This window comes from Aulostomus chinensis, chromosome 9 (assembly GCF_037954235.1).
Source record: "Aulostomus chinensis isolate RoL2024-O1b breed Wild chromosome 9, RoL_Achi_v1.0, whole genome shotgun sequence".
Taxonomy (NCBI): Eukaryota; Metazoa; Chordata; class Actinopteri; order Syngnathiformes; family Aulostomidae; genus Aulostomus; species Aulostomus chinensis.
The window spans coordinates 6529853-6552441 of NC_141328.1; the positions used below are offsets into that span (position 1 = coordinate 6529853).

The 22589-nt window shown below is 40.1% G+C and overlaps 2 protein-coding genes across 15 annotated transcripts in view; both read left to right on the forward strand.

Moving 5' to 3' along the window:
* rap1gapa (RAP1 GTPase activating protein a) overlaps positions 1-16722 on the forward strand; it is a 57761-nt gene extending 41039 nt beyond the window's left edge. For 3 of the 13 annotated variants that reach the window (XM_086213418.1, XM_086213409.1, XM_086213417.1), the window contains 23 exons: positions 3360-3395; positions 4368-4415; positions 4878-4916; positions 5087-5278; positions 6506-6609; positions 7053-7131; positions 7213-7266; positions 7353-7436; positions 8307-8407; positions 8562-8691; positions 10004-10159; positions 10238-10309; positions 10391-10477; positions 10586-10726; positions 11835-11966; positions 13042-13119; positions 14533-14642; positions 14781-14903; positions 14995-15130; positions 15230-15341; positions 15492-15571; positions 15798-15846; positions 16624-16722. In XM_086213418.1, coding sequence (XP_086069544.1) covers positions 3378-3395; positions 4368-4415; positions 4878-4916; positions 5087-5278; positions 6506-6609; positions 7053-7131; positions 7213-7266; positions 7353-7436; positions 8307-8407; positions 8562-8691; positions 10004-10159; positions 10238-10309; positions 10391-10477; positions 10586-10726; positions 11835-11966; positions 13042-13119; positions 14533-14642; positions 14781-14903; positions 14995-15130; positions 15230-15341; positions 15492-15571; positions 15798-15806 — 2085 coding nt within the window. In that variant the 5' untranslated portion in view covers positions 3360-3377 and the 3' untranslated portion in view covers positions 15807-15846; positions 16624-16722. Of the gene's footprint in view, positions 1-215; positions 1438-1530; positions 1985-3359; positions 3396-4367; positions 4416-4877; positions 4917-5086; positions 5279-6505; positions 6610-7052; positions 7132-7212; positions 7267-7352; positions 7437-8306; positions 8408-8561; positions 8692-10003; positions 10160-10237; positions 10310-10390; positions 10478-10585; positions 10727-11834; positions 11967-13041; positions 13120-14532; positions 14643-14780; positions 14904-14994; positions 15131-15229; positions 15342-15491; positions 15572-15797; positions 15847-16623 lie in introns of those variants that run through there. The other 10 variants (XM_086213411.1, XM_086213421.1, XM_086213414.1 and 7 more) reach the window with 9 other exon arrangements.
* Positions 16723-19724: 3002 nt separating this feature from the next.
* On the forward strand, positions 19725-21960 carry aurkaip1 (aurora kinase A interacting protein 1). Of its 2 annotated transcripts, none has more exons than XM_086212579.1 (4): positions 19725-19857; positions 20307-20420; positions 20514-20977; positions 21678-21960. In XM_086212579.1, the coding sequence occupies exons 2-4, from the start codon at positions 20366-20368 to the stop codon at positions 21789-21791; spliced, it is 633 nt and encodes a 210-aa protein (XP_086068705.1). In that variant the 5' UTR covers positions 19725-19857; positions 20307-20365; the 3' UTR covers positions 21792-21960. The 2 variants fall into 2 exon arrangements, with proteins under 2 accessions (XP_086068705.1, XP_086068706.1); XM_086212580.1 differs by having other exon boundaries at positions 19760-19904.
* Positions 21961-22589: the final 629 nt, after the last annotated feature.

Consider the following 22589-nt stretch of genomic DNA (forward strand, 5'->3'; position numbering starts at 1 on the left):
TCTTGTTGGTCGCCCCTCTTACAAAATGAATCGTGAACTGTTCTATGTTGTGTCATCAGGCAACAAGCGACAACTTGTTCTGAATGGGGTTCTGAAAAGGAGATTTTATTGTGTTTCACTTGGCCCATTGTTTGTTTTTCAGTTGTTGGGGCGGTTCAGATCTCAGATGTGGAGTCATTAAAACATTTCTAAAGAGTTTCAAATTCCAGTGACATCTCAGTAATAAGAAACATAACCCATCAGTCATAAGAAAATCTCACTGTGAACCGATCAGCACACTACTCTGTCCAGCTCTGAGGCTCATGTCCTGCAGGTCCAGCTGCACCGCCTCCAGGATGCTGGCGGCGACGTTTACATCACAGATAGAATCTGCTGCCCTGCTGCAGCTCGTCTCTGTCCGCGGTCAAAATAAGTGATGTAGAGTGTGGATCGGAACAGCAGCTCTCCTCCTTTACCTGATGGTTGAACCACAGGTCCGGGCAGCAGGACCCCCTGCTACCACTGCTTTGACTGTGGGGTGAAAGTGACGGCGCAGCCAGATTTGAGCGAATGTGTTTTTCAGCAGCAGGCTAGGTAGTGCTGGTATGTTGTTATTTTTCACAACAGTGACGGCGTTGTTCTGCAGGTTGCAATTTCTTTGTTCAGTTCAAGAGACGATAATAAAACAAATTGCATCCAGTGTACCAGTTATGTGCACAGTGATGATGTTTGTGAAGACAGTATGGTTTAATAACAAATATTACTACAGCAGCAACTTAAATACTATCCAGGAATTCCTATTATAGACACACGGACCACCCCAGTGACAAACTGACCATATTTTCACTCTCTGACCTTCACAGTCCAGCCGTACTCTGGGTTTTGACCTCTTAATGGTGGTGGAATGAGCCTGCACATACAGCTCAGTAGGAGACCTTTTCTATAAAAGAAGAGGTGTTGGACTCCACCTCACGCCATCTATCATGTGATATATTTAGGATTGTACTGATAAGAGTTGAATGACATGCCTTTCTGAGAGATTGAAGGCAAAACACGGGTGACAAGACACCTCTGCAGCTTCAGCCAGATTACCACTGCCGTTGTAGGCAACCTGAGACATACTCTGGTTGATAATCCTGCATGTTGAGAGCACACACCGGGAGGGCCCGTGGATCTCGTCTTCAACTACGTCTGATCTGAGTTTTTTTGTCAGTCATGTTAGTCGGCAGGCAGCTTTACCTCGGGTGTCTCAGTAGGACACAGTCATCTGTCTACTATTCAGCGCCGCCACAGCAGTGGCAAGGAGTTTAATCCGAACCTGTTGAAGTCAGTCAAGTTGAAGCATCTTTTGAAGCTGTAGCCGGGCAGTTTTAGGACAGTTTAAATATGGATAGAAGCCATGACATCCACTTAGGGGCTCCATTTGTGACAAAGACACACTGGAAGAAACCCATCCATGTAAGTAGCTTAACTAATGACATTGCTAGATGGCAAACTAGAGAGAACATTTGATATATATATAACATGCGAAACCTGGCTTTACATAGGCCTCATTTATTTGTTAAAGTTCATGTTGTCGTGGTAGTATAAGATGTGTATTTTGGTGCAAAGAATATATGTTATAAAATGCTGTTGCTGTTTTTGGCCCTATCAAAGGACGCCATGTATTCCAGCACTGTGGCTGCACTTAGTCTAATCTCTGGTTGACGTTGTTGAAGTCCTATTTACTTTCAGGGTTTGTGGCAGACTATTGTTTGCACATGGTGGAGAACTTTACTTGTACTCACACTAAAAGCTAGGGCAGAATTGCTCTGTACACAAAGCGTCTGTCTACACTGGCTGAACTTAGCAGCCTTTACTTGACTGTTCCTGACTGTCGCTCTCATAGACTCTAGTAATTCAGCCTTTTCTGCTGCAGTCACCTTTGTCAACTGATGTCTGCCATTCTGGCATGGGAAAATTTGGACATACGCCAACAGCTGTGGTCGGGCTCTCAAGAATTTTGGTAGGTGTGACATGGCAAAGCTTGTATGTCACAGATGTTATTTGTATGACAAACAACAAGGAAGAGGCAGGAGATCACATGCTAACAATTAGATGAATGTTGAAGATAAATAGGTTTGAACTTTGGGTTGTTGCTCACAGGAAGTCAGAAAATAAAAGTTTACCAACTTTAAAACCTTTACTGTGGAATTAATGATGTAGTGATGTTAAGCTGATGTCTGACACTGACTTCAATAGCAGGATGTGTTATCAGCAACAATCTAGATGATTACATTTTGTACTGTTTGTCTACTGTGTCGTGCGTGGACATGTCGTCTACATTTTGCTTGCATGAGTGCTAACAGCTCGGAGGAAGCTAAGAGCAAAGGTTCACTTGTGACTTGCAGTTGGTTGTTTATCATTATTCATGGTTATTTTTATATTTAGATAATAAAATATTACATTTTGTGTTGCAAAGTTAGGAAATTAATCTTCATGTTGCCATATTTTCGATATAAAGGTCAATATGTCAGAAAAGTTTGAGCAGCTCGGGCTTTTGTTAAATATTAACCGGATCGTGTTCTAGATTAGTGATCTGGAGGATTTATTTTAAGTGGTTGGGAGGAATTTCCATGAATGAATTTTACAATAATATGTTCACGTATTTTTTTTTTTTATTCATGTGGCTTCTGTGGTGCAGTTTTCAGCTGTATGAAGTTTTATTACAGTACTGGATCTGTGCTTACATTGGCTGATGCCAGTGATGCAAGAGTCCGCTGCACCCACTGTGTAGTGTTCATTCTTACACTCTAGGGGGCAGCAAACTTGTTACAGGGAGCCAGTTAAAGCGTACACGCTAGTATTCATAATATTTAACTCGTGTTATGGATATGCAAGTAATATGTTGTGTTATTTATGTCAGGAGATGTTGTTTTATGCTCATGAACAGTCTTTAATTAATGGAATCTATATCAATACTGGTCATTTCGAATACGTGATTTTTTTGGGTTTGCATTTGTGAGTTCATAGAAATGTAAAACAATACGTGAAATTTCATCATCATATAATTTTCACTGCAGGAGTGATTTGCCTTCTGGGAGATTGATGGCTTTAAAGAGCAATGTAGCACTACATCCTGATGTGATTTACACCCCTAATATTCAGGCTCTGCAAGATGCATCTCAAAGGAGAGATGAACTGTTTCTATCATTTATTCTTCTCAAACAACGAGGAGTCTCAGTGTGGATCACATCAACAAAACTCGGAGGTTAAATGTACATTTTTCGGTCAGCAGATGGACTGTGATGGTAGCAACAGTTTGGGATTAGATTCACTGCCATTGAAGTAACTTAACACCTGACCAAAGAACTCAAAACATGTCACTCTCCTCTCTCCAGACCACCGATTTATTTGAAATGATTGAAAAGATGCAGGTAAGGTGAAGCACTGACTTCTACATACTTTTCCAAAAGCTAACCAACTAACCAGCCAGCGCGTCTCCTTCTAATCTTTCAGCACACTGGCTATCCTCCAAGCTGCAATACTTATCTTTCTGCACTTACGGTAATAGCAATATTGAGTCAGGTTGGTAGGAGGGCTGTTAGAGCCTCTGTATTCCATGTTAACATTCTGGTTGTAACATCGGCTGACTGCACCGTCAACTTATCATGTCACCTCACAAACTGTCTCCTGGTTTATGAAGGCTTTAATGGGATATTTATTTCATTCATTCAATCACACACTTACCAAGTCACGAGTAAACTGGGGTGAATATCGTGTTTTTAACATTTCTCCAAAAAAGATGCCACCTTTTGGTGGCTTTAATATCTATTCCTTGAATATTTTGTAAAGAAATATGCTTCTTCAACAGGAGGTGTGGTTCAGAACTGCGTTTCTCAAATGTCAGACAATATATTGATAAGACGTATTATTCTAATGTCACCTAGGCTTGATTTAGTAGCTCTATAATGTTGCTGCTCTCGCTGAGTCACTAATCGCAGCTCCAAAATACTGTTTCAATGTAGGACTGTCACTTAGCTATGCATCTTTTTAATCCCCTGGTTCTTATTTCACACTCGTCTTCTCTGTGCTAACAGACTTAATTCCTTTCCTTCCTTTAATTGTCTTTTGGCATCTGCTCAGTGAATGTGATACATCTCTGTCTATATATTTCTATTTGTGCCTCTGCTTTCTTGTCTGCTGCACATCTTTAGGGAAAAAAACTGTGTCCCGATGTAACGAGGCTGACCGTTTTCTCCTACTTTTGTTGCGGTTTCTAAATTAACAGGATTATTACGCTCCTTTATGTCAATTTTTGTTGTTGTTTTCCTACTCAATCCCGAGTGTTTCTGACTGTTTTCCTCTGTTTCTGTTTTTTTTTTCTCCGTCAAACTCCTTCCTTGTAGGGTAATAGAATGGATGAGCAGAGATGCACCTTTCCTCCCCCACTCAAGGTATGACTCTCCATTTAAGATACAATGTTATTTACATGACGTAATCATTATCTCATGATTGCTCTTCCAAAAAGGCTCATTACTCCTGCACATACAATATTATTCATAATGCAGTGAAATTCTCTACATGTGCGGTACTAGTAGGGTTACTTGGGATTCCACACCATTATATATATATATCCTCTGATGTTACATGCCCTGCAGACTGAAAGGCTTACGAATTTTGCTGGAGATGTCAATAATAGAAGGAACGTAGCATCTCAGAGGATTAACACATGGCAATGCTTTTATGCATGATGAATTGATAACTTATTCCTGTGTAATTGCTGAACTGATTCTCATTGCGTAACAGTTATGCAATTACACTGAAATAGTGTCCTTTGGGATTATAGAGTTGGACTCTGTGTTCATTTCTATTCTTTGATGAAGAAATAAAGCTGTTTTTTTTTCTCTTTGTTTCAGACTGAGGAGGACTACATTCCGTACCCAAGTGTCCATGAGGTAGGACATACATGCTGGAGCAGCAGTTTTCATCAGCTAATATAAGTTTCAATAGGATTTCAACATGATTGTGTCTTCTCCTCCTTGTTCTCTGTTGCACTTCTGAAAAAAAAAAAAAATTCCCCCCCAATATAAATTTACATTCCTTACTGTTTCTCATTTTGGTATAGGTGTTGGGCAGAAAAAGCCCATTTCCTCTCATCCTTTTGCCACAGTTTGGAGGGTACTGGATTGAGGGAACTAATCATGAGCTGAGCAACACACTGGACACCGAGCAGCTGCAGCCGTTGTCCCCGGACACCCGCACCAAGCTGGAATGTAACACAACTGCTACACTCTTCCGCAAACACTTCCTGGCCAAGGTTAGCCACATTATGCAACACATAATTCTATAGAAAAGCACAAAAAAATGTCAACTGTATATTTCACATTTTTATTTTCATTTTCAAATAATGTAAAACTATTAAATTAAACAAAAGTAACACAGACAAGACAAAATACACCCTTCCATTAAGAGACGTAAGCAGAAAAGGTTTGGGACCTGATGCCAAAAGTCAACCTTAATTTCTTAAATCATAATTAAATTCCAATAATTCCATTTCTTTACAATAAATCAAACCCTGCTCCTTTCATGCAACAAATTGCTTCTTATTTTAAATGGTAAAGGGTTTTTTATTCTTGGTATTTATTTGCCAAGACGCAGGGACACAATTTCATAACCATGTTTTAGTCATCAAGAAAAATACATGCACTTATTGTATATATCATACATTTTTAGTTTTTGAGGTCAGTTCTCTCTGTATCTCTTCCCCTATGTCTTCAGCGTTAGCCAAGACAGAAAGCTATGACTCAGTAAAGTCTGCATCCTCCTCAGTATTGAGATATTGCTCTGAAATTGTTTTCATCTTATTGAAAAATGGCCTTTTTCCATACAAACAGAAACACGAGATAGAGCTTGTTTGTCCCTCTTCATATCTCCTGCCATTTCTTATATATATGAACCAGATCTTATTCTCATCTTACCCAGCATGTGCATCCTTAACTACTACTTATACTCATATTATGAAATATTTTTACGGTTGCAATCCTACAATTAGATATAGTAAGTCATACATCAAACGGTTGTTTGTTTTTAGTCATTTAGGTGCATTCTAAACATTCTTCAGTCATAGTTCTAAATGCCTCCCCACACACACGCGCACGCACGCACACACACACGCGCGCACACACACACACACACACACACACACACACACACACGAGCTTCATTACCCTCATTTAGCATTTTACAATCATTCTCACTTCTCGCTCATCATATTAATGAAATGAAAGTGCAATAATCGAATCCCTGTGCAGCACACCACTAACTGCGACCAGCCTCGCTATTTGGCGTTTCATACACTTCTGCTAATGAAGATGCAGCAGGCTTTACCACCTGTTCTTACACACAGATAATATGCTCCAATTTGATCTTGCCTTTAGCAGAAAAGAAGCAGAGGACAATAGTTTGAACAGATCTTGGTGTTGACTAGTGTTCACTTGTCTCTACAACAAGTACTAATGGCTGTATCCTTGCACTTTACTCTCAGGAGCACTTTAATTACTATTCAGTGGACAGTGCCCTCGGACATCTGGTGTTCTCTTTAAAGTACGATGTGATTGGTGACCAGGAACATCTCCGTCTAATGCTTAGGTAATTCTCCTTCTGCATGCATGCTGCAGTACAATAGTTAACAGACAGAAACAAATCTTTAAGTCTGGATTATGCACATCTGCAGTAATGAATGTGTATTTAAAATGTGACCCAAGATATAGATGCAGAATAGATTTTTTTTTTTTTGTTCCACCTGAAATGCCCAGTGGATAAACCTACTAGCGAGGGTGTTATCATAAAAGTCATAAAGCGAGAGAGAGAGAGAGAGTGTCAACAGCACTGTTGTCTCCACAGTAAAGTAACAGATGGACTATTTAGGCCAGCGAGTGGGTGGTGATGGAGGAAGGGAGGGAGAGAAAGGGTGGGGAAGTTTGATGACAGTCTATACCGGATCATCTCTTTCCCATCTGATAGGTTCTGAGAAATGTTGCATCACATGATATGGCTTTCAGTTTGCACTGATTGTTTTACGACTTCCCCAGGACCAAACTGAAAACCTATCACGATGTGATCCCCATCTCCTGTCTGACAGAGTTCCCCAACGTGGTCCAAATGGCTAAGGTGAGAGGAGCGTCGTGTTTGTTACGTAAAACAGTTCAGATAGTGTGAAACAAGTCTCTCACGTGCGTTTTTAATCCCAAGCTTGTCTGTGAAGAGGTCAACGTGGACCGATTTTTCCCTGCCCTTTATCCGAAAGTAAGATTTGCTTAAATTTATAGAGTTGCAGCTTCTCTCTCTGCTTTTTATGATTCCTTTTGTTAAATATTCAATTTCATTTACAGGCCTCAAGACTTATTGTAACCTTTGATGAACATGTAATAAGCAACAATTTCAAGTTCGGGGTCATTTATCAAAAGTATGGCCAGGTGAGTGTTAAAAAACTTGATCATTTCTATTTCTCATGTCCACGCGTAAAATAATTAAGCATGCGCAACACATTGTGAGCACCTCAAGGGGGCCGACGACACTCAGTCCACTTAATGGTATCTTTCAACCCAGCCCAGTCAGTACGGCTACATTCAATCATCCCTCACATTTTCTGTGGCAATCACAGCTCTCTTGTTTACTGCGCAGAGAGTTGCATTAGAGATACTGAATGCCTTGATTCAATGTGCTGAGAGCACTTGTACCTTAAGGCTGACACCTCACAGCTTAGAGCTCTGCACTGTTCATCTCTTAAAGCCCGCAGAACTTTGGAACAGTTATTAAGAACGTTGTAAATGAGCCAAAGGTCTGAGGCAGGCACTCTGGATGTAATCTAACCCCAAGAGGTCTGAAAGGAATATGGAGGGATATTCCATGAGGAGAACACTATGGAAATAGCTGGCAACTGAAGTTTTTTCTTACATATTATTTCTATGTCTTTCAAAGCAAAGGAGCTCTTTGATTCACATCGCTCCTCCAGTTGCTGACAATAGATAATCAATGGCCTACCGCAGCTGATCTTCCTCAAGCCTCTTGAAAGCTTTAGCTGTTTACTGCTATAACTGATCGAAGCCACCTCTGACTTTGCAAATGCAGAGTGTTTGGACAAGAACATCAAACACTCGGCATGCTATTCTGAAGTCCTCCTTACTGCTCATGTATTTATAGCACGGACATTAGTGAATTATTATTGACATTACGCAGGCTAAAGTAAAAACCCGAGTCTCCTCAGCATTCTAATCATTTGTATCCGGTGAGATGATTTTTTTTTTCTCCACACCTTGATGTTTTTTTTTACCCACTTATTACAGACTTCAGAGGAAGAGCTATTTGGCAACAGTGAAGAAAGTCTTGCCTTTGTGGAATTCCTTGAGTTTCTCGGAGAGAAAATTGAGCTACACAACTTTAAAGGGTAAGAATCTAACTGGGATTTGAAGACGCTAAATATATCCTTACATCTCAAAAATCAAGATAGCAACTACAATTCACATCATATCAGTTACAGAATGGTGCCTCTGCTGTGATGGCGAATATATCCTGTTAGTTATGGTCCTGTATGCTTGCAGTTTTCGTGGAGGGTTAGACGTGACTCATGGGCAGACTGGCACAGAATCAGTCTACTGCAACTACCGCAACAAAGAGGTCATGTTCCATGTGTCTACAAAGCTGCCTTACACAGAGGGGGACACCCAGCAGGTACTGCAACACAAAACCAGTCTAACGCACCTTTCATGATTTAGTACAAGCAGTCAGACAGGTTCCCTCCTGGGTACCATTGTACCATATTTGTATGCATCTTCCTATTGTGAAAAACAACTAAAGCAGATCTTTGCAAAACATGAATCTTATCAAACATATGCATTAATGCGAGCAGCAGTCTGCCCTCATAGGATTTACAGCCGAGATGCTGCGCTGATTTGCTCACATAACTGCACCCCCCCCAATCTGTCTCATATATTTACACAAACATTGATGAATTAACTCAAGCTTGCATGCCACATGCTGTTGCGGTTTGCACAAACACAGATGAGGCGAGGTCTTCATGTTCAGTTTACTCAGTACTAGCGAGTGTGTATGGCCTCACATCATTTAAGCCAAACGCTGCCTGTCCTGGCTGTTATCAGGGGAAGCAGCACTCCCTGGTGGTGCTTCACAAACTCACACTCAGCTGCAGCTGTGAGACTGGAATATTGATGACAGAAGAGTGAGCACTCCTCTGTAATTATTTATAGTTTAGTAGTACTCAGAGAGCTCATACCTCCACCAAGGAGGCTACGTGGATGCGGAATATGGGCGTAGTATCATTTAAACATACTATGTCACAAAACATGACAACCTGGCAAGTGTTTCTGCATATATTTGTTGAAAAGACACAATATTTTCTTTGCAATACATCAAGAGAGCATGGAATATGGTTTATTAGCTGACTGTAGCCATGCAGATATTCCATCACAACATTTCATAACAACAAACAGCAATAACATTAATATCTTGCCATCTATGCCAATAAACAACCTTCAGCATCCAGAATCTACAGTTTGATCCGGATCGCCTCCAAAAATCACTCAGTATTATTTATCTTGCCAACACATTTTATCAAAATGTATCCATTGTTTCCTGAGATATCCTGCAAACAAACAAACACACACCAGTGGTCACAATACCACTTTGAACGAGATAAATATTGCATAAATTGGGTACATTATACTTCCAATCTGATACGCAAATCTTTTCGTGCTCTGTCAAACATCCACTATATTTTCCTTGGACTGTCCATCAGTCGTGTCAGATGATTGTGTTCAGTTGTGCCTGCTACACACATAAAGTGCAATGCTATTTTCTTTTTTTTGTTCGATATTTCTAAAGTGTAAATGTGGCATTAGGAATCTTGCAGATTCATAAATTTATGCATCACTCAGCCTCATTATTCTTTCATACAACAGTTAATGTCTTGAGTGTCACGGTCATTCATCCATGCGATAAATCAAGTTTTCATGCTGTATTGCAGTTGCAGAGAAAGAGGCATATAGGGAACGATATTGTGGCAATCGTATTCCAAGAGGAAAATACTCCCTTTGTACCGGACATGATCGCGTCCAACTTTCTTCATGCCTACGTTGTGGTCCAAGTGGTCAACCCCTGCTCTGACAACGTTCTCTATAAGGTGACCTGTCTCCTTCAGCATACTTCCTGCATTCTGGGATAAACGGTTAATACAATTTATGTCACTGTTTATTCTCAGGTGTCAGTGACAGCACGAGATGATGTACCTTTCTTTGGCCCGGCCCTCCCAAATCCTGCTGTCTTTAAAAAGGTAAGTGAACTCGTAGACCTGGATGTTTACCTTCTCATTTTGGTTGTAATGTAGTTTACAATATGATGCCATTCTTTCCAGGGCCCTGAATTCCATGAATTCCTTTTCACTAAGCTCATCAATGCAGAGTATGCCTGTTATAAAGCTGAGAAATTTGCCAAATTAGAGGTGGGATTTTTGAGATATTTGAAGCATTTCCTCTTATTTATGCTTCTCTGGCCATAAAATTATATCCTTTCCTTGTCTTTGTGTCTGTTTCCCCTTCTTTGTGTTAAGGAGCGAACGCGGTCTGCCTTGTTAGAAACACTGTATGAGGAGCTCCATGTGAACAGCCAGGCCATGATGGGTGTTGGAGGAGAAGATGACAAACTAGAGAATGGGAGTGGAGGAGGAGGGGGCTTCTTTGAGTCCTTCAAGGTAACGGGAGAGGCAGCAGCAGCGGCTGGGGCTTCAAAATAACAGCTTCCTTTGAAATCCTGCTTCGATGGAAAAAAAAACGCATGCAGTGAAAGAAAAGTGGCTTGAGGAGCTTAAGTGCATTTGCAAAGATCAAAGTTGTGAATTTTACTTATGCCAGCACGAAGACAGAATCATTGTTATTGGCATAGACAGCAAGCTCAGACATCTCAAGTAAAGGATTAGTTTGGCAATTTGGGAAATGCACTCGTTTTGTTAGATCAGGAGATTGATGCCACTTGTGCAGATGAGAATGGTATCAATCCTCTCATATAACTCTTGGGTGGAGGGGGGTAAGCACATTTACCAAAACTATTCTTTTAAGTGCCCTTATAAGTCTTTAAAGATGTCTAAAATGTTCAGCGCTGGAACCGTATAAAGCTGCTATCCCACAGTTATTTGCACAAGTTGTCTTATACTGTATTTCTCCTGTGGGTTTAAAAAGGGTGTCTTCTCTCTGTCAGTCTTTCAGTTTTGTTGTCTCCGCAAGGGTTTTATCCACCTCTCTTCATTTCTGTGAATCTGAACAAAGAGAAGCTTTGCAGCTGCGTCCTGCTGCAGACACACACACCGCTCTTGCTTCTCAGCTGTTCTTTCACGTGCTTCCTGCTTTGTGCTGCTGATGCTTCAGTGTTCAGTCACCAATCACATACGTTTGTAGTTCTGTCAGCTTCGTACGTCATACAATCAATGGATAGATTTCTTTCGCCATCTGCTTATTCACTCTTTCTGCAAAAAGGTGCTCTGGGCTTTAAACATCTCCTGGCAGTATTTAATCCCAGTGTGGTCAGACATCTGTGAGCCACTTGGCCTCCTTCTCTTCCTTTTACTACCTGCCTAAACATAGTGACTCATCTTAACCCCCTCCAGGCACTTAAACAACAGTGTTCTCTGTCACTTCCTTGTCTGTCGGAATTAACATCAGGCCAGTGCTCTCTGCCTTTAGTGGTCAGTGTTCAGGGACAGCCCTGAGGCTCCTCTCGTCCTGTGGTGCCGCACAGCGATGCTGAAGGATCACGGGGGTCATCGCCATCTGAATGTATATCCTCCTCCTCGTTTCTCTCTGTAGCGGGTGATACGCAGCAGGAGCCAGTCTATGGATGCCATGGGTCTTACTTTCAAGAAGCCGCACACAGTGTCCACTAGCCTCAGCGGCAGCTTTAACCACAACCCTGCAGAGAGCCCCAAATTCCCAGGGATAGTAAGTACAGCCCCCACCCTCCTCCTCCTCCTGGTCTTGAAGGAGGTGAATCTCGGCCTCTCTGCTTCCCGTAGAAATTCTACTAGAGCTCCTGCCTCCTCCCTCACTTGCTTGCTTCACTAACGTCTGACAGAGAAGGCTTGATGACCCTGGGTCTTGGCTCTCACTTTGCAAGGGTTTCACACTGTCTGCCACCTCAAGATGGAGTGACTTGACTCTCATTGACTTGAATACTTGCAGGACGTGAAGTGAAGTTCTCCTCTGGTTTAAAACTGCTGCTAATACTTTTGTTCACCAATGCTCACTTGGATTTTGTTGAATGTTTGTGTGTGTGCTTCGTAATCACTCTGATTATGACATGAATATTTCCGTCGACAGGTGAAAACCTTGTACCTAGTTATGTGATTGTTGATGAAAATGCTTAAAATTCTCAACTCACAGAGGAACTTTTCATATTTTATACGGAAGTGAAACGTAAAACTCAGAAAAGTTACAAGGTCTTCACTGAACACTGATGATGCATAATTTGGAGGAACATGGAGATAAATTTTTACATTTATTTTTTGCATGAAGGTAAAAATCATCGCAAGGCACCTAATATGACTGTTCAGGATTGTATATATTCAAAAGAGACTCAACGTTCTCTAAATCACCTCAAAGACTTCTCTCAAAACTAACTATAATTATTAGAATTACCTAAATTGCTATATTAATGCTTTTCCCCATTAATCCTGCCTTGACATGAAAACTAATGTATAACTTTATGTCCTCCCCTGCTGTTTTATCTCTTTTTCATCTTCTTTCTCACAGGCTCACTTAGTTTTCTCCCATTCAGCTGCCTGTGTTGCACCCATGGAGCCCAAATGTCCCTCTTTGTATTTTCCAGTTAACACATGCTTTGTATTTTGTTTGAACAACATGACTTACTGCATGGAATCTCATATATATTTGTATATATCTCATGTTTTCTCTCCCCTCCCTCTCCACCTCCCTTTACCCTCCTCTCCTCCTTTTGTCCACTGCCATCGTCTCTCTACCTCCCCCTCCCTGTCTCCTCTCTTTCTTCGTGGCTCAGTCATTGCTTGTCCCAGGCAAAAGTCCCAGTAAATATGGACGTCGAGGCAGTGCCATAGGGATAGGAACAGTAGAAGAGGTTCATGTTTAATTCTACCTATTGTCTTAACAATTCATTTGTCCTCTATGTCCTTTTTTTTTGTCTGCATGGCTCCACTGCATCATGGCTGCGCACTTTTCTCTATTAATCTTAGCACCTTAACACACATTTAACACACTAATTAGTGTGTTTGATGGACAGCATGTCCGTACAAAGAGCATTATACAAATCTGTGATAAAAACCAACAACAAAGCGGATGTAGACAATTTAACATTGGTTGAATTGATCAGCTAAATCCTGTGGAGTTCTATGAAAAGGTCATGCGAACAGATTAAAGCCATTCTTTAAATGGATACGCATGAATAATCCAATTAGTGTTTATTTGACCTGAACAGCCATACATTTAGTTGTTACTGATTATAATCCTTGCTGTTGAAACTTGTGAACGGGAGTTGATTCTTTCGTTATCTTCATGTGACAAAGCTGTTTTTTTTTGGTGATAACAGGTTATTTATCTCTTTTTTTTTTTTTTAGGTAACAAAGCCTCTGTTTTGAAATAACAACAATAAGATCACAATATTAAAAATAAAAATTAATAAAATAATTTGGAGTTATGGCCATTTTATATGTATTTCATATCATTATCATATTTACGCATAGATTTGTTTTTTGTTTTCTATTCAATGGTATTCATAATTTGTCTTATTCATTGTTTTATCCATTCTAAAAATTGCTTTTATAGTTTTTTTCCCCCATGAAATTCTTCATATAATCGACCATCTAAAGCTCAGTAACTCGTATTTGAAGGTGCCACCATTAGCTCCATACTAACACTCTAGAATTTCTTCTATCTGCTTTACTGCAGTGTGTTTTCACCTTTTATAGTTTTCTTTGACGACTCTATATTGTAACTCCAGTGTGTTTGATTCTCTATTTGTTTAAAAATGTGTTATTTTAGTAATCTAAGACCTCCCTCAAAGAGAAATCATGAAAAAAATCCTCCTGCTGCTCTTTGAAGCCAGTCTGAATAAAAAGGCTGTTTCAAGTTCGTATTTTGAGAGCTTTAAAACTGAGGTTGACCGAACAAAGCGGTCACAGAGAAAGCATATTTAGTGATGGGCCCCGGAGCCTTTAAATCCATCTTTCATCTTCCACCTCAATGTGCTCTGCTCCGGCTGAAATACTGGCACTGGGGCTTGACATTGAGCCTCTAAATGCATATTTTACCTTCTTTTTTCATCAGTTCACAAAATATTACTACTGATGATTTAGGATCTTGTGTGTTTTTCAAAAGCATTTGTTCAATTGAATATAATACAAATCAATTGATTGAAAGTCAAAACCACCGTTATCTCCCCTCAGTATTAAATGTAAAGCTCTCGAGATTACTCCCATATATTTTAGGTTTTAGTAGATTTTCGGTCCAACACTGTGTCCCCTCTTCCTCGCAGTCTTTGATAATCCCGGGAAAAAGCCCGACCAGGAAAAAGTCTGGTCCTTTCAGCTCCAGGAGAAGCAGCGCTATTGGTATCGAAAACATTCAAGAAGTCCAGGAGAAAAGGTGAGACAAGACTTGTGTATAAACAGGTATAAAAAGTATATGTTAAAGAAATGTTCAGAAATATTAGAACGTGTAGATATTTCCTCTGTCTATGTTACGCCCCATTGTCTGATAATTTGAACTCTGTGTCTTGAATAGCAGCAGAGAAAGTTCCCCCAACACTCAGAAAACCCCTGACAGCGGTCACGTCTCTCAAGACCCCAAATCTGACAACTCATCCAATCAGAGCTCTCCTGAGGTGCTCACAACTACCAAGAACAGGTACCAACATGTAGACATGACAGGATCCACATGGTCCTAGAGATAAATGCAGGTTTAGGCCAGGTGGGAGACTGGCTAACCCAGGGTGTAGTTCTTTTCTGTGTGGCAGGGCCCCATCCATCCCTGAGGGTCATGACCTTTCCCGCTCCTCCTCCAATGCTAGCAGCTTTGCCAGTGTGGTCGAGGAGAATGAAACAGAGGCCACAGAGGACTATGACACTGGCATGGTGAGTGGTATATTCAGCATGAAAACAAGATATGTGTGTTTAATTATATGTTTGACTTTCAGTCTGACCTCCATGAGGGATTTGTGTCTCTGTTCCCAGGAGAGTCTATCATCTGCTGGCACACCTCACAAGCGAGACTCCTTCTCCTACGGCGCCTGGCTAGAGGACAGCATTAGCAACACCAGTAACAACAGTCGGGGTAGCTCTCCAGGTGAGAGTCACAGGGGGGCTAGATGAGGCAAAGTAATCACAATCAGGGGGTTACAGGATTTAGAAAAGACACGCTCCTCCTGTTCCACCGGCACGATTCAATACCTTAGGAGATTCTGTATGGATATAATTTTGATCCCTGATTCTTCAGGGCCTGGTAAACCTGACCGAGGGAAAGGGACAGACATCCGTATCAAACTGGAGCGACCACATGATCATCAGTCCTCATCAGTGAGTCGACCTGACAGTCGTTCATGTTTGCCGTTTGCATGATTAATGCACAGTGCACACTGGCATTGAGGTATTTCATATAGTCGTGACCGAATATCCTAAACACACCAGTGGTGTGCTTTACTCTTCTGTGGTGCTGCATTGCTTCTAGTGCTGTTACTGAGTTTGGTTCTGTTCTGTTCTGTTGGTTGTTTTATTGCTGTTTGTGCATTGTCTGTGTGTGCAGAACTGTTAGCTCCACCCATCCCGGTTGTATCCTGGATTTCCATCTTCAGGTTAGAATTCCTCAGTATTATGGATTTAAACTATCAACTGTTTTAACACTGATTTTACCAGGCAAGAAGTTAAGAATATCTTATTTACAGTCACAGGCTGACTTGAATGTAAGATTTATAACTAGCAAGCACTCAGGGAGCTCAAACCTCCAAGAGGCTACAGGGGGCTACATGAATACAGAATATGAACACAGTATCATCAAAATCTGTTCATAAATTCTATTCCCAAACACCAAAATAAATCTTCCAGACCACCAATCCAGAACACCATCCATACCTCTGTGGGGATGAATATTTATCCCTCTAATTAAAATACACTGCCTCAACAAATTTGAAAATAGATTCTCTGGATCACCTAACCAAGATGCTTTCCAAAACATTCAAATATTTCACATAGACTCAAGGAGTTGGATCAAGATAATCGTTGATATGTCCAGAATGACTGCCAACGATGATACTGGCTAATAACAGTCTTTAGGATCCAGGATCTAACATGTGATCCAGATCAACTTTGAAGTTAATCACCTTTTCCTTGCTATATTACCCCTCTATCAACCAAATTTGATCTGAATCTGCTCATTTTTGAGCTATCCTTTTAACAAATGCCGCTGATCGTATAACCTCCTTGGTGGAGGAGATGACTAAGGTTATCATACCGTATAGGCACTGCTAAGATTTTATATTACATGTTGATGTCTTAAAACAAATTACATAAATGCTTAAAACAGATTACATAAATGGAGTGTTTGATGACATGAATCTCTCTCATTCCCAAAGCATTCCCATAAGTCAGAATCCCTCTGGGAGATGAGACAAGTGCAGACATTCACCATGACCAGTGATGACAAGGAGGAAGGGGTGGAGGAGGAGGAGGAGAAGAAGAAGAAGGTGGAACCTCGCCAGTCTGCTGCCCGGTGAAGGTCGGCGTGCAGCATATCAGGAAACCCAGAGGACACTGGAGGGGGATGCTGCACAAAGAGGGGCCAGCTTTTGCACAGTGTTATTTCCTTGCACTCTTTTCTTTGCCTGGTCACACATTTGTTGCCTAGTTGTGTATTTTCTTTCACCTGAACTGTGTTCCCAAAGCACACATTTTACCCCACAAATTGAATTGTGCTATTTGTAAAAGCGTTGGTTTAGATTGTCATGTTGAAGCCTGGGTGTTCTGGCTATACAGGGTAAAGATGGTGCCAATTAGCCCTTTTTTACAGGCGTGATGAGGAGTTTCTTCCTGGGATATTGAGGAGATAAATACCTGATGGTTTTGCCAAATCAAGAAAGGTTTTGGCTCCATGAAAATCGCTAATACAATGCCAAATAATAGTTTCTGACAACATATTCAATGTGATATAGCATTGTGCTGTTTCTGTGATTATCTTTTCGGTAGTATCCAAATAAAAGAATTGTATAGCTGCAGCAACACTACTACTGATAGAACTTTTCCATCCCAAATATCCATAATTTAACAAATCACAGTGAAAATAGCAATGTATTGCAAATAAAATGGCCTTAAACTGCATTTTACAAATCCCAAAATATATTTTACCTCGTCTGTTTGAGTCAAACGTGCTGCAACCAGTAACAGGATGACAGTATGAGATAAAATACTCATAAATTCTGGATCAATTGTTGAAGAATTGCCATTCTCTTTCATCTGTATCATCTGCTGCTGAATGGATAGCCACCATTGACTGATTTCCCTGCTTTGTCCGTCTCGTCTGTCACTGCGGAGTCCAGTCTCCACGTCATGTCCTGAGTAGCTTTTTTTTCCCTCACCACTGTGTTTTTATTTATTGATTTGGCTCCTGTTGGAGTGGCACTTAAGGTGTATATCATTATTCTGTACCTCTGTGACAACATTCAGCATCTTGTTATATGCTTGGACAGTTTATGTTGCCTTGGAGCAAGTTATAATGTTGTCATCTGTGAAAATCTATGTCAGGGGTCAAATCTGTTTCAGTGCAGTAAATTTGCAATGCAATTATAATAGAACAGTGAGTATTTATTTACTTTTAAAGTGAGACAATTACTCCAAATACAACTACTGATTTTGTAAATAGATACTTTGTTGGGGTGTATAATGTATAGGCCGATGATGTAAACTGGGATTGATCAACAACTTGAAATAACTGCCAAGTCAACAATTTATTATTATTTTATTTATCAGACCCTTATTATTTTGAAGGAGTTTGTAGGATAAAAAATTATTTTAGAAGCTATTAAGGCTATTCTGTAAAAGGAAAAAATGTCCTGCTGATCATTTCAGTTGCCTTATCATCAATCTGATGGTGTAAGTATAGATAGTGAAGCAAATAGTTAATAGCAGCAGCATTTACTATAAATTGAATGTTTTGTTGTTGTCGTTTTTATTGTAAATAAACACCCTGAGATCTTTACATTCAGTTGTGCTCCATGTATTTCAATTGAGTATAATTATTAAGTTCCTTTTGAACACAAATTCAATATTCTCAATGCCACATGGAGGATATCTGGGCTGTGAAATGCCAACATACTGTAGATGTTCTATTTCCCACAGTCATAATGAAAGCGAAGAGTGAAAGCCCCATGAATAAATAATTTGATGTGCCTGCCCTCAAGTAGGCCAAACTAGAACAGTCTAAAAGTGGAGGCTTCCCTGGTTATACAACTGTGCCACATGGAAGAAAAACATATTCAGTTTTAACAAAACAGAATCATGACACTGGTTTATTAAATGAGCACAAGCCATGATCGTGTCACAAAGGAGTTGGCACTGTGCGGTTACAACCTGCTTCACACTATTGTCCCGAATACTTTAGCTCTTTCATATGATAATAGGTATCTGAATTTATTTGCAGTAACGCTCACACTGTGAGTACACAGAAAGAGCTGACCTTTGTGCAGTGACATCAGCACAATGCTCACTGTTTGTGTACGGAGATGTCCCTGAGGATAAGAAGATACACTTTTATTGTGCCGGAGGAAATGAATCCTGGAGACATACAATATCTGCTATCAAACACACCAGCCATTAACATGCAATAGGCTACCTACAGCAGCACATGGACAGACTGATATCAGCCAGAACATTTTACACTGCTCTTTTTCAGTCATCATAAAGACTAAAACATTATGTTCTATAGTTTGCTTACAAACAATTGCTTCAGTCAAAATTTAACCATTTATCATTAATGACACAATTATTTGATGATTATGTATAGAGTGATATTTTCTTACATTTTTATAATTATCATTTGCTTTGGTAAAAACTAAATATTTTACATGTTGACGTAAAGATTTTTTGGTCTGTTGCTAAGATATAATTTTCAGTTTTGCAGAATTATTCAAGACAGGAATCCAGCAGTTACAAAATTTGATGTGGCCCAGTTGATGCGTTTATATTCTCACAAAAAAGCATGAAGTAATCCACTGACAAATGGTCCTCTAATGTTTACCTGTGGGGTACCTCTATTTTCATATGCAATTTGTTAACATGGCTTGTGTTCTGTAACTACAATGATCTGTAAGTTGTAGACTTGTCAGGGAAAATGACAACTCAAACCTTAACTGAAATAAATGCTGTTTCAAGGGAACAGTTTGGCTCCCCAGCACTATTTGGCAAATGTGTGCCTCCCCGTGGAGGCATTTATCTTAGCTACTGTATCAATGATTACTGCTCCATGCTGTGAAACATCCCAAACATGAGCTATTATTTATTCATTTTAACAAAGACAGGCAATACTATTTTGGCTTCTTTCTCATCTTTTTTAACTCTCAATGACTGTAATAAGTGCTGACGACGACTATTCTGTTTCTATTAAAAAAAGGCAAACTATATGAATCAAACAACAAATTAGCTCTCAGTAAAAAACAAAAAACAAAACAAAACCTCCGACAACTGTTTAATCACTCCGGCGGAACGTTTCTTCTCTCCGAGAAACAGGAAAATCACGATATTTTTGTAGCACAGAGCGGAAGCGGTTTTTTTAAGAGTCACATTGAAGACGAAAATCCCAGTCACAGTAACATCAGGTTCAGTATTAGTTATTTAAGAAATTGAAAGAATTTTTTCATGTCAGGTAGTTATTTGCAAAGCATACTTTGCTTCTTTATTTGTATTTGAATATCACCATTTTCTAGTCCTCGGCGGAGCTACAATGCTAGCTAGCATTAGCAACAATACTTGAGCATGCATGGGGGCAGAAAAAATAATCGTCTCGAATCAGTTCATGTTTATTTTTACTCTCTAACGCAGTGAATTCCTTTCATTCAAACATTTAATCGTCAGCTAAGGTATCATGCTAGTCTTTAATGGGACAAAACGGAACATGGTATTAAATTTGCCAGATGCCAACCATTAACATTTGACGTCCGTCAGCAGTACATTTTCCTAATCAGTTATCGGATTAATTGCTGTGTTACCAACGGATTTCTCCCTGTATTTGAAACTCTTACACAAAGTATATTGCTAATTTCTACAGGACCGTTGAGTGACTCGTGAAACCCATTCCTCATGACGTATTTTGAATGAACTCTGACCATGATAACTTCTAAGGTTGTCCCTCGACTCCTTCTATTGCGGCAGAGGGCAACTTGTGAGTATGGACAAAAATATAATATGCAAGTCTTTAAGGGCGAGTTTATTGTTACTGTTCTGTTAAATAATTTGTTTCTTCTTGATGGACAAGGTACACTTCAGTCCCATGGAGGAATTTTCAGTGGACGTGTACAACCATTCCTTCCTGCATACTATTCATTACCGAAACATGAACGAAGAAACTACTCAACAGCGGCTGACAACAGACCGCCACCTCGATGGATCCAACTGGAACCAGAACTGGAAGAAGCTCTTGTGCCGCGCAAATTGTCAGTAAGTCCCCTGGAGAGTTGGCTCTCCCTGCGCTACTCCCTGCCTCCCCTTCAGGGGACTGCTCAGCCACTGGAGGAAGGGGTGCTTGAAGAGAAGAAAGTACTGCCATCGGCTTCTGTCTCTGGTTTTGAGGATGGGGAGGATTCTGTAACACCCCTTAGGTGCAAGAATGTGTTGGAGATCCGACGGCGTAAAATGAACCGGCATAAATACAAGAAGCTTCTTAAACGCACTAAATTCATTCGGAGGAGAGTTGAGAATGGCAGAGCAAAGAGGAAACAGGTAAGAGTGAAACTCTTAAAAATGTTGTTTTTGTATTATATTAAATAATACAAAAATGAAACTAGGCCTGGGTCGTGGCACTGAAATGGGTTGGATATTACCACTTGAGCAGTTTCTCACAAGCTCACTTAAAAAAAAAAATCACCTGACATTCTGCGGACTGGACCTGTCCAACACACGTCAGCTCTAATCTCACGCAACAATGTCTCTGTCATTGTGTCACATTATGAACATAATATCCCTCTAAATTGCTTCTGTGTCACTGGTATTATGGTAGATTATCAGTGATTTAACATTATCATCAATATTTTTTGGATCCAATTTTTTTCTGATTTTATTTCCGGAATAAATCTACGTAGTCGTTATTAAATGCTTTCATCTTGTTTCTACAGAGATATCACAGCCTTCAAATCATAATCACCAGATTGAAGGAACATACCGACCCCCAGTAAAAGTGACATTGTTTTTAAATAGATTAATTTTCTTTGTTTTAGTGAAAATTACATGCTGAAGTTACTTCCAGTCTAACCAAACAGAAGTATTTACATCTTTCGTCCTCTTAATTTATTCACAAGTATACTGAAACCACAGTCTTCACTGCTTACTACATTTTTTTGTTATTGTAAATATAATTTTCTGTAACTAGATGGATAACAATTAAATTCACTCCACACTACGTGTGTGCGTTTCTCCCATTCAGAAAATTCTTGAGAACGAGCTGAAGAGGATTTGGACCAGGGCTGGACTGAAGACCCCAGTTTCGTGGAACACTCCTAAGGTCTACATCAAAGGGCAGCGCAACAAAATGGGCTAAGAAACGTGGATTCAAATGTGTGTGTCACATCCAGGTCACGTTGGGACATCTTCGCATACTGCTGTTGAAGCATCGCCCCACCTTCCATAAAGAGAGCATATTCCTAATGGGAAGAATTCTTTACAAAAATGCGTCAATAATTGAATAAAGATTGTCTCTCGTGCTGTAACTTTCTACTGGTCTTGTGTTAAACTGATGGTAGCGTTTCTGTTGTAGTTTACACTGCCATGGTAAAACTGTGGGTGGCAGCATTGGGCCATGAATGAGATGCGCTCACCCACTATTTCCACTGCTCATGATTCTTGTTTTTATATTTTGTCCACAAAGCTAAACATGAGCTCTGTAACAGTTGACTGTGGCATTACATTGGCGTCTTCAGTAGAACCTCGTGCAGTCGGTTGAGATCAAAAATGCCTCTAATCCAGAAGCCAGTTTGTCTACATCAGGAAGGAAAAGCTGGATATTTGATACGACAATCATTTCATTACGCTGGAATTCTACCCCAGGGCCCTGTTGCAGTTTTTACTTTATACATCGCAAATGAAGAATTGGAGAGCTTGAATTGGTGCAAAAGTCTACTCAAGGTTTAATAAAGCATTGGTGGTCCTATAGCGATCCTATAATTTAGTATTGTTTCCAAAGTTTCAGTTGTGTTAATTGCAGCGGTGGTCATGTCCTCTTACCAGATGAAAGAAGAGAAGATTTAGCAATGGTGGGGCAATTCTTTAACTTTAATGTAGCACTACCCACATAAAATAGGCTAAAATGGTAAACAGGGAGGGGGGAAAAAGCATGTTG

What these genes read in the sequence shown, in the direction of transcription:
- aurkaip1 (XM_086212579.1), top strand. Translation starts at nt 20,366, where the DNA reads ATGATAACTTCTAAGGTTGTCCCTCGACTCCTTCTATTGCGGCAGAGG. An exon ending in ATTGCGGCAGAGGGCAACTT is followed by an intron (nt 20,421 to 20,513) that starts GTGAGTATGGAC and finishes TTGATGGACAAG; the next exon opens with GTACACTTCAGTCCCATGGA. An exon ending in GCAGAGCAAAGAGGAAACAG is followed by an intron (nt 20,978 to 21,677) that starts GTAAGAGTGAAA and finishes TCTCCCATTCAG; the next exon opens with AAAATTCTTGAGAACGAGCT.